Here is a 12,186-nt window from a genome sequence, read left to right as displayed (position 1 = left end):
ATTTCAGGCAGCCCCTGCATAAGTCAGTGCCCTAGTTAGGCCACCCGAGTCAAAAAGGTCTGGACAAGCCCCGGGGTATAGGCTAGGATATGTTTTATGAATTTTAGTGGTGAAAAGTTCCCTCCCTGTTTCCAGTCTTAATGCTAAGCTAAGCTAAGCTAAGCCACTGCCTCAAAAAAGGAAACCAGCACCCAATGTAAAATAACAAACCATCATTTAAGTCAGTAACACCGAATGCCTGATATGAAATGATGAGAAAATAACATTTATTTATTCCAAACCAAAAACCAAGAAACTATTCACATTTTTTTTAAAAAGCACACACCAGTAAGTTTTCATGAGTGTGCTCTTTGATTCACATTTAAATAAAACAAATCTCCAGTATACAGTTTAAGATACTTTGAAGCAAACACACACTTGGACTTCTTCACATTGAATGAAGTGCGTAGATGCGATAGCGTGAATAGATTATTTAGCTGACTAAACGTCTTCACTGAAAGCAGTAGTTGAATAAATGAACAACTTGGAGCTTTAAATATTGTGAAAGAAACTGAACTATTTTATGTGAAAGAATTTAAATAAATCTAAAACTGTGGTGTTTATAATAATGGCTAATCTCAAAATGTAGCATGTTTGCTAACTGTGCAGCTACATTTATGCTCTGCTGGGTGTGTCTAAAGAAGACGTGGTCAACAGATGACATGACGTGTTCAATTATCCTCCAAGTCAAAAACATTTTGAGACAAACTATGAGAATTTATTTTAAATTGATCTTATCAAATCTTAGTTTTTAGCTAGTTGGTAAAGTGACCCACACACCAGGCAGCATAACTAGCATGTTTAGGTTTATCAGCAAAGTTCAGTGTATAACTATCCGTTCAGAAGAACAAACCAGTGATCTAGCTGAAACACATAAAGGATGTAAAAAGTCGTTTCACATTCAATCAGAAAGAAAAGCTAAGTGTAATGTAGGGGGGGACACGAGCAGCACTTCAGAGGAATGGTGCAATGTAGCTGTAAAAGATGACCTCCTCCTCAGCACGATAAGTGCTTATCCGGTTGTTGCATGCAGTTTATTCTATCTACTTTTTATCCAACTGGTGAATTTGTCAAAGAGAACGAGCAATGGTCGATAAAAAAACTTTAAAAAGTAAAAAAAGGGGTGCTGGTGGAACAGTGGTTAGTGTGCGTGCCCCAGGTTCGAGTCCAGCCTGTGGCTCCTTTCCTGCATGTCATTCCCTACTCTCTCTCTCTCTGATTTCTGACTCTATCCACTGTCACATCTCTGCATTAAAGGCACAAAAAGCACAAAAATAAATCTTAAAAAAAAAAAAGTAAGCCTTGAGCTGTGGTTCCCAAAGTGGGAGTTAGGATCCCCCGGGTGGACGCAAGACACCATGAGGGGGGTCGCAAAATGCCTTAAAAAATATAAAAATATCGATTTTAGATTTACACATTGATGTAAAAATATATACAAATAAAAATACATAAAATGTTTCCTGCAGATCCTCTGGGATCATTAACATGTCTGCTGCGCTATAGACACAAAGATGAACACACCGATGAGTCTATTTATTACGTTTGTATGTCCACTCAGTGCTAAAGTCTACTTAGACATAAATTACCTTATAAAACAACAGAATTCATTTCAGGCTGTTCTTCTTTTGTGTGGCCTGTTAGTGCATGAGCAAAGTTATACGCTCTAACCATCTCTACGGACTGTGGGGGGGGGGGGGGGGGGGGGGACAGTGGCCCTCTTATTTTGGGGGTCATGAGCTGAGAAGTTGGGGAACCCCTGGCCTAGAGTATTAAGAACTGTTCACCCTGATATAAAAAGGACTGCTTAATGTACAGTTAAACACAAAATATATGAAAATCGTATTGCAGTGACAAATAAAGTTGATAAAATCTTTAAAATTCTAATCCATGAAAACTAGGTGACATAGGTACGTAGGCTACATATATTGTAGCACCTACAATATATAATATATATTTTTCGTCTTTCAGCAAAAGTACAGGCCTCCAGCACCATGGTGCATGATGGTGTTATTTATTACCTTATGGGAATATGAAAATGAATGCAGTAATGTAAAGTAACCTGATTGGGTCTTTTCAATGGAGGACAGAAAACATGTTGGGGTTTTAGTAAAGACCTAACCCTGAAAAAGAAAAAAGTGGAATTATTGTGCAGCTATAGACTATCAGGGAATTGATGCACATTTTTCACGACTGTTTCAATGTTTTCCAGATCCTCTGGGCATTTTTTTTTTTTTTTACGATCCTGATATCCAGATAAAAACAATTCAGTGCAACTCATGTCTCTTCTACTCCACCCAGATGAAAACAAGAAAGCTTTGTACAGTTTGATTTTTTTAACTGCATTTTTCTATAAATAACCACGTGCAGGAGTTCAGTAGCTGCCACTGTTTAAGTTAATCTCCATCAACATATTTGGCTACTCAATCTTCCAATTTGTTGTAGAGCCAGCACCATAGATGAATGAGAGCTGTTGAGGTGTTGCAGGTTAAAACACATCTTTACTGCAGAGGTTTGCTAGGAGGAGAGTTTGTCTGTTTGGGGATCCATCACCAGAGTGATTTTGCAGTTTTCTTCTTCCTCTGCAGGGATGTACAGTTTGTGAATAACGCTCTGTGAAGAAGAAGAAAAGAAGACCGTAAACAAAGTGACACCCCAAAATTCTATACTAAAACTTGTTCTCATATTTACTTTATCAGTGTTTTTACTAACTCTATTTTCTGCCCAATCTTGGATAAGTAAATGTATACCTATAATGTCTGTACTCAAGTTAACCAGTTGGCTGCCAGACAGTTATCCTGGCTTTTCCTAAAAGTGCTAAATGCCTCAGTACAGCTCAACAATCAACAATCAAAGTTTGTTACATTAGTAAATAAAAGAAAAGTGTAGAGGCTCCCACATTGAATGTCACTTTTTGATTTAAAGCTCCTGTGAGGAACATACAGGTTTGATTGATTTTGGCGCCCCCTGTGGACAAAGCGTGAACGTTTATCGCTGCTGATCTTGTGAATGTATCAGTTTTCTGATTAAAAAAAATCTCATCTTTGTTAATTTTTAATGTCTAAAGTGAGGCATTTAAAATCACTCCATAGAATAAATCTTCTCTCTTATAGAGCTCAACAGTGACCACCCATTTTATTGGTGGATCTCATTCAGGACATAAATATTCCTATTCAAATCCTCCAATGACATTTCAAAAAGTCCTCATAAATCCACCAAGAAAACCATTTACCCCTTTATACTCCTGACTAAAGTACATTTGTTTCGGCACCAAAACTGCATTGAAAAGTGTAGAAAAAGGCAAAGTTACAAGACTGTGTACACCATTTTCTTCCTGAATCAAGGAACTACCCATCCCATAATCCATTGCAAATGAAATCGCTTCTTCCTAAATGTAACTTTAGTTGTTGTTATAGTGTTGATAATGTTTATAAAAGTTTTGTACTGCGTTGTATTTTTATTTTTTATATATATAAAATGACGTTGACTCATCAAGAAGATTATTGGTACATTTTGTGCTAGCTACCTAACTAGCTAGCCTGCTAGCAAAACTATCCGTTCTCATTCAGAGCTGAGGGGTGGGAGACATTGCCATGGTAACAGCAGGCTCCACCAATCAGAGTCGTCGCTGTGACACTCAGATTGTGAGTAGTGTAGTTTTTTTCTGCAGATATCGTGAATAAAGCTTGTCAAATGAGGTTGATTTCATACAAACCTGTGTCTCCTACAGGAGCATAAATATGACATAATGTCTAATAATTGAATCCACTATGAGCCACACTGTTGAAGCCTATGGTCTTGTTTGCTTCTTGTAGGTCACATAGGGGCGTCATTATTAATTTCAGTCCTTTTCATTAGCGGCTAAAAACTCCTCACAGGACCTTTAAGATTTTATGTAATGTACGTAACTTAATGTCTTAATGCTACTCTATCCAGCTGCTGCATATAGACTCATATCAACCAGGCAGATGCTCAAGTGGACGCCACCTTCTCAGGTAAGTCTGGGCAACATGGTGAATAAAATAAACTTCCCTTAGGATTTAAAGAGAAATGACAATCAGAGCCAGGATTTTTTTTTTAAAAAACCATCATTCACCTTGTTGTTGTTGTTGCTAAAAATCTCACTGATGAGGTCTCGAGGTTCTGGTATTTTGGGGAAAAGGGCTTCCTTATTCCTGTTAAGAGAAAGTTAAAGATCAGAGGCGTATAAGAAGACACAACTGCAATCAGCAGATAGGTGAAGACTCCACATACTTCCTGCAACACACAACGGCGAGGACTGCCAGGCCAGCACACATCAATGGGATGATAACTACAGCATATAGAATTGCATTCGGATCTGTATCTGCACCTGAACAGAAAAGTAAAAAAAAAAATCTGATTATCAAAAATGAACACATCTCAGATTCTCTTCAGTGTGCCTGTGTCATTTTGCAATTGAAATAGATGAAAAGAAATACAATGATCGTACTGAAATACTTCTCTTCAGTCCATGGCGTCTCGTTTTCATCTGTCTTTGCTTGAATAGAAATCCCGTACTGACAGTGAGATAGCCTCGGCAGCTTAAGAGATGTCACTCCATTTGCTGAACGTTGTGGCTGTGAGAAAACAAGGTGAGTAAACATTTAGTCTTCTTATAAAGAATACAATATGCCTGAATTCTGCTGAAACAAACTGAAACTACGAGTGTTAACAAAATGTTGACATTGAAAACACTGCATTTACTTTATTTTCTTACTCTGAAAACTTTTGTATTATCTTCGTGTATTTTCAAGCTCCTAGGGCAAACTTTGATTTTGTGTTGATTTTGGCGCCCTCTTAGGACAAAACAGTTTTTATTGATTTTGTGTAGCACATGTGGAAGAAGTTTTTTGTTCTTATTCAGCTATTTTCAGAGTAAAAGTTATCCTACACCAGTTATATTTGCTGTGTAGAAGTTTAAAAAGGGAGGTTTCTGCAGGTAGTTCTATTTTACCCTGCTGCAACTTTTACAAGGATTTAAAATTACCTCATAATCAGTCTTGCCACTGATGGTCTTGTTTTTTTTTTTCAGGTCATAAAGAGGCATCATTATGATTTTCAGTCTGTTTTTAACCAGCTAAAAACTCCTCACAGGAGCTTTAATAAATGTGATCAACCCTTTAAACTTCAAGTTAATTCCAAAAACACGTTACTGGCATGACAACCGGAATGTCAAAAACCTTTAAAGGACGAATGACAAAACAAACTGCTGTTTGGCGACACCTCCGATAATCTGAAGCCTTGGCTCTCCTCCAGAGACACACCTCCAACACCTCTCCACTTGCCTTCCCATGAAGGAGTTATGACCTTAGAACACACCATCATTAAGCGCAAGCGGCGGACTAAATTGTCCTCTGATCGAGTTGCAGTTGACTGTGGTCTGCACTGTTGTGTTAGCATGCTAATGTTAGCACACTTTAGTTAGCTTGTAGCTTCACAATGCACATAAATTGACACACAATTTTTACTATTTTGATTCTCAGATGCTTCTAAGATTTAAATCCTAATACCCATTGTTCGCAACTATTGTGCTTTTATTTTCACAAGCAAACATTCAAATACTGTACTCTTGTGTCTTACCTTTAGTTTACCACACTCAGTGTACTGAATATAAAACTCAGAATTCAGAGGGAATACATCAGGAGGAATCCAGTTAATGATGAAGTCATTTTCAGCTTTAATGACCGTCCAGTTGAGGGCAGGAGGTCTCACTGCACAGAGAAAGAAGACATTATAGAGACAGACAACAGACATACAGTATTTTATATCTCTTCAAATGGCTGCTTTGTGTGTTGCTTAAAGTTAAACGTTTTAAATTGTGTCATATCCCACGTTACACAAGAACCTACACACAAGCAGTCTCCACATCAGAACTGAAAAAAAAAAAAAACATTTCCGAGAAAGATCAGAGAGCAACTTCTCCTCTAGTTCAGAGATCGAAAGAGGAAGCTGGACATATTTCTACAAAATGTTGCCTACATACCAAAATTCAGAAGTCTTTTCTTGAAGGTGTTTCTGACTGGCTCGTTGTCAAGGGTTCCATTGAGCAGCATGAACAGTGTTTGGGTGGGTTTCGCCTGCAGATCACAACCAGTTCTGATGCCTCCAACGTCTCTGTATGCTGAGCACTCTACTAACGGGGTCCACTGGGATTTATCGTCCAGAGATTTATTAGGGTCATTATTTGCAAACCTTGGAAAGATTAGAGAGGAAATGTTATTTACTTTCATGCACACTAAGCCAAAAATCAAAATGTATTGTACTGTAAAAAGATTTTAAAAATATATATATATATTCCAATCGGTCGAATAACCTTTAACTTGAAAATACACAATCCAAAGTTCAAGGAGTATTTGATGGGTATGGGAATTTGCTTCTTTGGCAGATCTGAACGAGAAGGCTAAAACAACTTTCTTGTCTACATCATAAGGAGCTCAGAGGTTTGCTTAGCATGGCATAAGGACTTACAACAAGCAATTTTTCAATCAAGCGACTTCCGGTGTTCCACAAAGAAGCTAATGTGGAAGTGCAACAACATACTGCAGTTCCTCAAGTGTCTCCTAACCCAGGTCCCGTGTTAAAAGGCCAATTTTTACAGCAGAAGGAAACATGGTTACAACCTGGGGGATGGTTCTGTTTTTTCATAAATCATCCCTATTGATGTTATCAAGACCAAGCGTTATGAATGTATTTGACTAATTGGCAGGTGCATATATGTACCTGTATGACAGGAGCCCTAAGGCCTGCTTAGGCTCCACCTCCACCTCGTTGCCTTGTTCCAGACTGATCGAAAGTTAGGCTAAGTCAGGATTTCCAACATGGCGACTGACATTTTTTAGGCTTCATAACCCCTCACTGTAGCTTATTCATGATAGAAAATGTGGCATTCAATAATAATAATACAAAAAGATCTTACACTTTTGGATTTAGTGTTATGCTGATGGTTGGATATCGCCAGAGGTTTCACATCAGGTTTTAACCAGATTCTACATTTCCAAAACAAGCCTCACAAATTCCAAGCCTGACACTGAGCAACTGACCAGGAGTGTGACGTAACCCTGGCTCAATCACCTAACGTCTACGTGTGCCGCGTGACAAAGCTAACTACTGTAAACGGTTTCAGGAAGTGTTGCGTTACAGCTTTCTCACATATCTTGCATAATGGTGACTTTATTTATTACTCTGGGGCAACTTTTGTTCTACAGCTCTGCTTCGTGTAGATAGTGTTTTTTCCTAGAAGCACAAAATATCAAATGAATAAATAAATACCCGTACATATAAAAAAAACGGAGATCTGACGTTTTAGTGGCGTGGAGCCAGGTGCAGTTAGTGAGTGTGGAGGACTTGATGAAGCACTGCAAATCTTTCACCAGATCTGGGAATAACAGAGAAACAATCACACATCTTAAAGACGATAAATACACAAACATCCATCAATGGCTTATAAAGCTTTTTAAAAAACACACACACAATGGGGTCATATGCAGACTATTGGTGTGCAGGATAAGCTACCTTTGTAATCGGATCTGATTTCAACCTTTACACTTTCAGTGCCATTACAGACAGTTCCCAAAGCCAACTTCAGAACTCCTCCTTCCATCACTCTCCTGGCGCTCCATGAAGTGTTGTTGGAATAACTCTGCAACACAAACGAGGTATACACACAATAAGACGGCTTTGTGAAAAGTAGGGGGACAACATGTAATTGTACACTTTTGGTAAATAAAGTACATTCAGCTGATTACACTGAACTGATCTTTTACCAAAATAAAAGCTCTGAAAGTAGAACTTTTACAGTTAGTGTAATGTGGGGATGTAAAGATAAACTCACAATGCTGAGTAAATGATAAAGATTTTACAGAGACTTTCTACACATTTTCTTTTTTTTTAAGATTTATTTTAGAGATAGGACAGAGGATAGAGTTGAAAATCAGGGAGAGAGAGATGTGGGGATTGACATGCGGGAAAGGAGCCACGTGTCAGAACCTGAACCCAGGCCACCCGCTTGGAGGACTACGGCCTCCATACATGGGGCGCTAGCACTAACCCGACGCCCCACAATTTTACATTTTTATAAAGGAATTAAATTAGAGTCCATTTATGTATATTATGTCACTTATAGTATCACACTAAAAAAACTTTTTGAGTTTTTTTATTTAAAAACTGATGAAGAAATGTAAAACAAATCCCAAATCAAATACAGGTAAAGCACAGAAAGCTTTAACAATGAACCCAGAATTTTCTACACAGCTGACTTTGTGTCATCTTTATAAGTTTTTGTTCTCTTTTTTTTTTTGAAAGGTTGTGTCATAATGACTAGCGTAGTCACCTCATTTGCTCTATTACTTGTTTGGGCAAGAGGCGGACACAAACCAGTTTCCAGCGAATGTTATTGGAATGTTTTTTATTGGAATGCTGCATCCTATGCCTGCAGACCTGTTTCTTTCAGGGGTGGGGGTGTACACACATTTCAAACATATTTTGGAACACTTAATTAACTGTGTGATACTTTTGCACAGGTGCTACATGACTCCGTGGATACGATTTAAAGGACATTGGACGAACAAAAACCTTTAATGAAGAGCAAACAAATCCATTGATTAGCTGCATGTCTTACTAAAATGGGAAGTAAATATGCATACTCACTTTCCCATCAATGCCCCCATCTTTTTTTCTTGTTATTACTTCATATTGGCAGTTTTTCATTGAATGTGGCGGTGGTGCCCAGGACAACCGAGGCCAAAAATCTTTGGGCCACGTTAGGGTCACATTTTGTGGTGGTAAGACTTGACCTGAGGTGAAGAAAAGAGAAACACAAAAAAGGTCATGACAAAGTTTTTAAGTGTGATTTGAATTAGTCTCTGGGTGTGCGCTGTGCAGATAGCTCCTTTGTTCACCCGCTCTGCAAGAGTCAAATGATGGAGTGCTGCTGACTCTGTTTACAACAACCTCTCTGCAGGATTATTTGTGGATCTGGAAGAGTGACTCTTCTTAAGGATATGTCTGAACTTGCCAAAAAAACAAACATCTGCTCTGTTTACAGCTGTTTCTAGGAGACGACGATAAAGTTCCCCCTCTGCTCGGTACATTTTTAAACAACAGATAATGTTGTTGATTTTGCCAGTTATTTAAAGTCACTTTTATCTCTCTCTTTGCTCTGTCCAGTGTCAACAGTCAGATTCACATTTGGTTTTTCCTGACATTGAAACATAAATGTCAACTTTGGTTTGCATTAGGCCCGCATGATATGAGGAAAAATATGCAAAGTATGATAACATTATTCAAAACTGAGATAATGATGTGCAAAAAAAATTAGGAGTGCATGTTAGCTATGACTCACAGTTTCTATCAAATTGTTGTTCATGATGTTAAGAAAATATTTGTTGGCATCATCCCAAAAATTAGTTACTTCTCACAACTAAATTGGCACCAGTTACTCTGAAGCTTGACCTTCATCAGACTGCGTGAACATGGAGTTAAAGCATGGCTGTTAGGACCCAGGCCTCAAAATGTATCTATGCATCATTCAAAATTCAGACTTTGGCAATGTGTTTGTAGCGAATGCGGCAGTAGCTCAGACTGTAGGGACTTGGGTTGGGAACCTGAGGGTCACCGGCTCAAGTCCCGGTGCGGACCATAATATGGAAGTTGGTCCGGTAGCTGGATGGGTGCCAGGGTACTTCCCGAGCACTGCCCCCAATAGCTCTGGTGCTCTCCCACTAATGCAGGTCCACAGGTCCTGCATGTGTGTGATATCGGGCCTATGTGTGTGAGAAGCATGTCTCCAAATAACAATAATAATTTCCCCTCGGGAATTAATAAAGTATATAAAAAAAATAAAAATAAAAATAAAAATCATTACAGTGAAATATAATTGATTGTGCAGATTCAGAACATATCATCACATGACATCATCATCACATCTATCTGAAACTGAGAATATCTAAGCCTACGCCACTGTTGTGTTGGTTTTGCACATGGTGCCACCTATGTCCCCATTTTAGCCTCGATTCCCACTGAAAGCATTAAAGAAAGCACCTTTCCCCCAGTGTGTTGCCCGATCAGCAGTGTTTGCTTAGTTTGCAAAAATGTGTGGATGTTATAAAACCTGACATTTTGCCTTCACCATAACCTTTAACCCCTGGGGTCTCTCAGCAGGCTCAGCCTATCATATTTGACATAAAATCACACAACTATTCCTCTCTCCGTTTACCTCTTACCTCACATACACCTGTAACCTGGTTATAGTTTATTTATTTATTTTATTTTATTTGTTTATTTACAAAAAAGGACAGTGTTCAATATTGTATAGTAGGCATGTCTATAAGTCACACTTGTAATCACACTCGTCACACAGCATTTTAATTTAGACCGTTTTGGGGTTTTTTTAAGATTAAAAAGCTGGCTAATACACAGATCAAAATAATTAGCTTTTTTTTTTAACATGACATTTTTCTACTCTAGCTGTTTTCTTCTCACCAAACCAAACAAACCCCCCCTAACTCAACGGGAGTGATACCCGCCCAGACGTGACGTCATTACTGGGAAACGCTGATGTTTACACTTTAAAGGAGTTCTTCATGCCCACAGCTCATGACAAAACCCCGACATATGTCAGTGAGAAACTTAAAAAAAACAAAGTGGTTATGACGCCCTTACTTACATGTTAGGAGTTCGACTCCGAAGAAAAGGCAGCAAATAAAGAGCAGCTCACTTTTTAAAATCCTCCTAAGTTTGTTAAAAGTTCCCATAACTGTGGAAAAGGAGGACAACACTTAGTCCTTCCAGTCCTGACGCTCCCGGTTGGATTCAGTTATTGATGTCACGGAGTAACGCGAGAGTATGAAGAAGAAGGCAAACGTTTAGTTTCAACTTTCGCTTCAACTTTTCCATCCAACTTTTTATACCAGGTTGGACGTCAGCCTGACGTCACCTCGCCTGGAGGCTGGAATTGGGCGTGGAGCTTCCTTAACTGGGTAGGGACTTGTTGGAGATAGTAAAAGTAGACACACAGTAGACAGTAGACAAACTTAAAGTGGCTATTATTTTCAGAATAAAGACAATGGCCCTTTTTCAAACCGGCCACTACCCACTACCCCTCCGTTTGCGCGTCCCCGCGGAGGGTCCGCCATATTAAGTCCGTCCCAAACCAATTAGTGGGGAGTCAATAGTCTCCTTGTCTTTGCATTAATTTAGGACACCCTGATCTAAAAATTACAATAAATTAACTTAAATTATAAATTACAATAAAAAATGTAGACTCAATCTAATAGTTTTGTTATAAGTCTACACTAATATAACTAAAGTAGAAGAACAATCTAGGCTACATAAATATTTTTACAGAATGCATTAGCTACAAAAAAAAGCCGTTCTCGCAAGATACCGCTGAGTAACCATGGTAACACACAGTTCCTGTTTCCACCTGAGAGAGAGAAGTTTGTCCCAAAGCCTGCCGCTGTATTTCTACACTCCGTCACGGAGGGGGAGGGTGTAGGGGTTGGTTTGAAAAAGGGCCATACACCTTGGCATAGTAGACCTACAGTGTGCAAGGTTACTTACCTGAGTATCAGTGCACGACCAGAAAGACTCACTCAACAGTTATGTTAAAAAATATATATTTTTAAATTTCGAGGTTAAATTTAATTAATTTACGAGAATAATCTTGTAAATTAACGAGTCAGAGACCAGCCTGCGTGAAATGATGAATGTAGAACTCTTAAAGTCTTTTCCTCGGCAGACAGCTTCCTCCCAGTCAGTGTGCTTCTTTCTTCAGTTTCTTGCAGTATCTTTTCAGGGTGATGATATTTTCTGACAATGTGAAGATGATGATGTGCCAAAAGCATGTGTAGTTTCATATCTGCATAAGTAAACAACACAACTATTTGTGTGTGTTATCGGTCTGCCTTGTTAAAGTGTCTCATGTGCAGAGACAGTTTGTGTCCTGTTCATCATTTTACAGAGAAACAAGGTCTTACAAGTTGAAGTGAAAACTTCTCTTGAACTGTTTTTATCGACTACACAAGGAAGTATCCTATTTCCTTATTAGTGAAACCTTTAGGACAAGATGCTCCATGTTTGTCATTTGAGAACAGGATGCTGCTGCTCTTCTGATATAGACTAAAATAACCA

General features: G+C 38.6%; 1 protein-coding gene across 1 annotated transcript; it reads right to left on the bottom strand.

Annotated features, from left to right (window-relative positions):
* Positions 1–244: 244 nt before the first annotated feature.
* On the bottom strand, positions 245–10,941 carry LOC132958336 (granulocyte-macrophage colony-stimulating factor receptor subunit alpha-like). The gene is made up of 10 exons (XM_061031084.1): positions 10,721–10,941; positions 8,704–8,849; positions 7,570–7,696; positions 7,333–7,432; positions 6,041–6,249; positions 5,638–5,768; positions 4,508–4,634; positions 4,291–4,387; positions 4,133–4,211; positions 245–2,649 (listed from the first exon to the last, which is right to left on the bottom strand). Exons 1-10 carry the CDS (start codon positions 10,806–10,808, stop codon positions 2,554–2,556), a joined length of 1,200 nt encoding a protein of 399 aa, XP_060887067.1. The 5' UTR covers positions 10,809–10,941; the 3' UTR covers positions 245–2,553.
* Between the last annotated feature and the right edge of the window lie 1,245 nt (positions 10,942–12,186).

The sequence above is a fragment of the Labrus mixtus genome, chromosome 23, assembly GCF_963584025.1.
Source record: "Labrus mixtus chromosome 23, fLabMix1.1, whole genome shotgun sequence".
NCBI classification, from domain to species: domain Eukaryota; kingdom Metazoa; phylum Chordata; class Actinopteri; order Labriformes; family Labridae; genus Labrus; species Labrus mixtus.
This window is presented reverse-complemented; position numbering and strand designations above follow the sequence as displayed.

Coding starts and splice junctions, on each gene's coding strand:
- LOC132958336 (XM_061031084.1), bottom strand. CDS start 10,808: ATGGGAACTTTTAACAAACTTAGGAGGATTTTAAAAAGTGAGCTGCTC. Junction 7,433..7,569: donor AATCAGATCCGATTACAAAG/GTAGCTTATCCT, acceptor TGTTATTCCCAG/ATCTGGTGAAAGATTTGCAG. Junction 4,635..5,637: donor CTGAGTGTGGTAAACTAAAG/GTAAGACACAAG, acceptor GTTTTCTCACAG/CCACAACGTTCAGCAAATGG.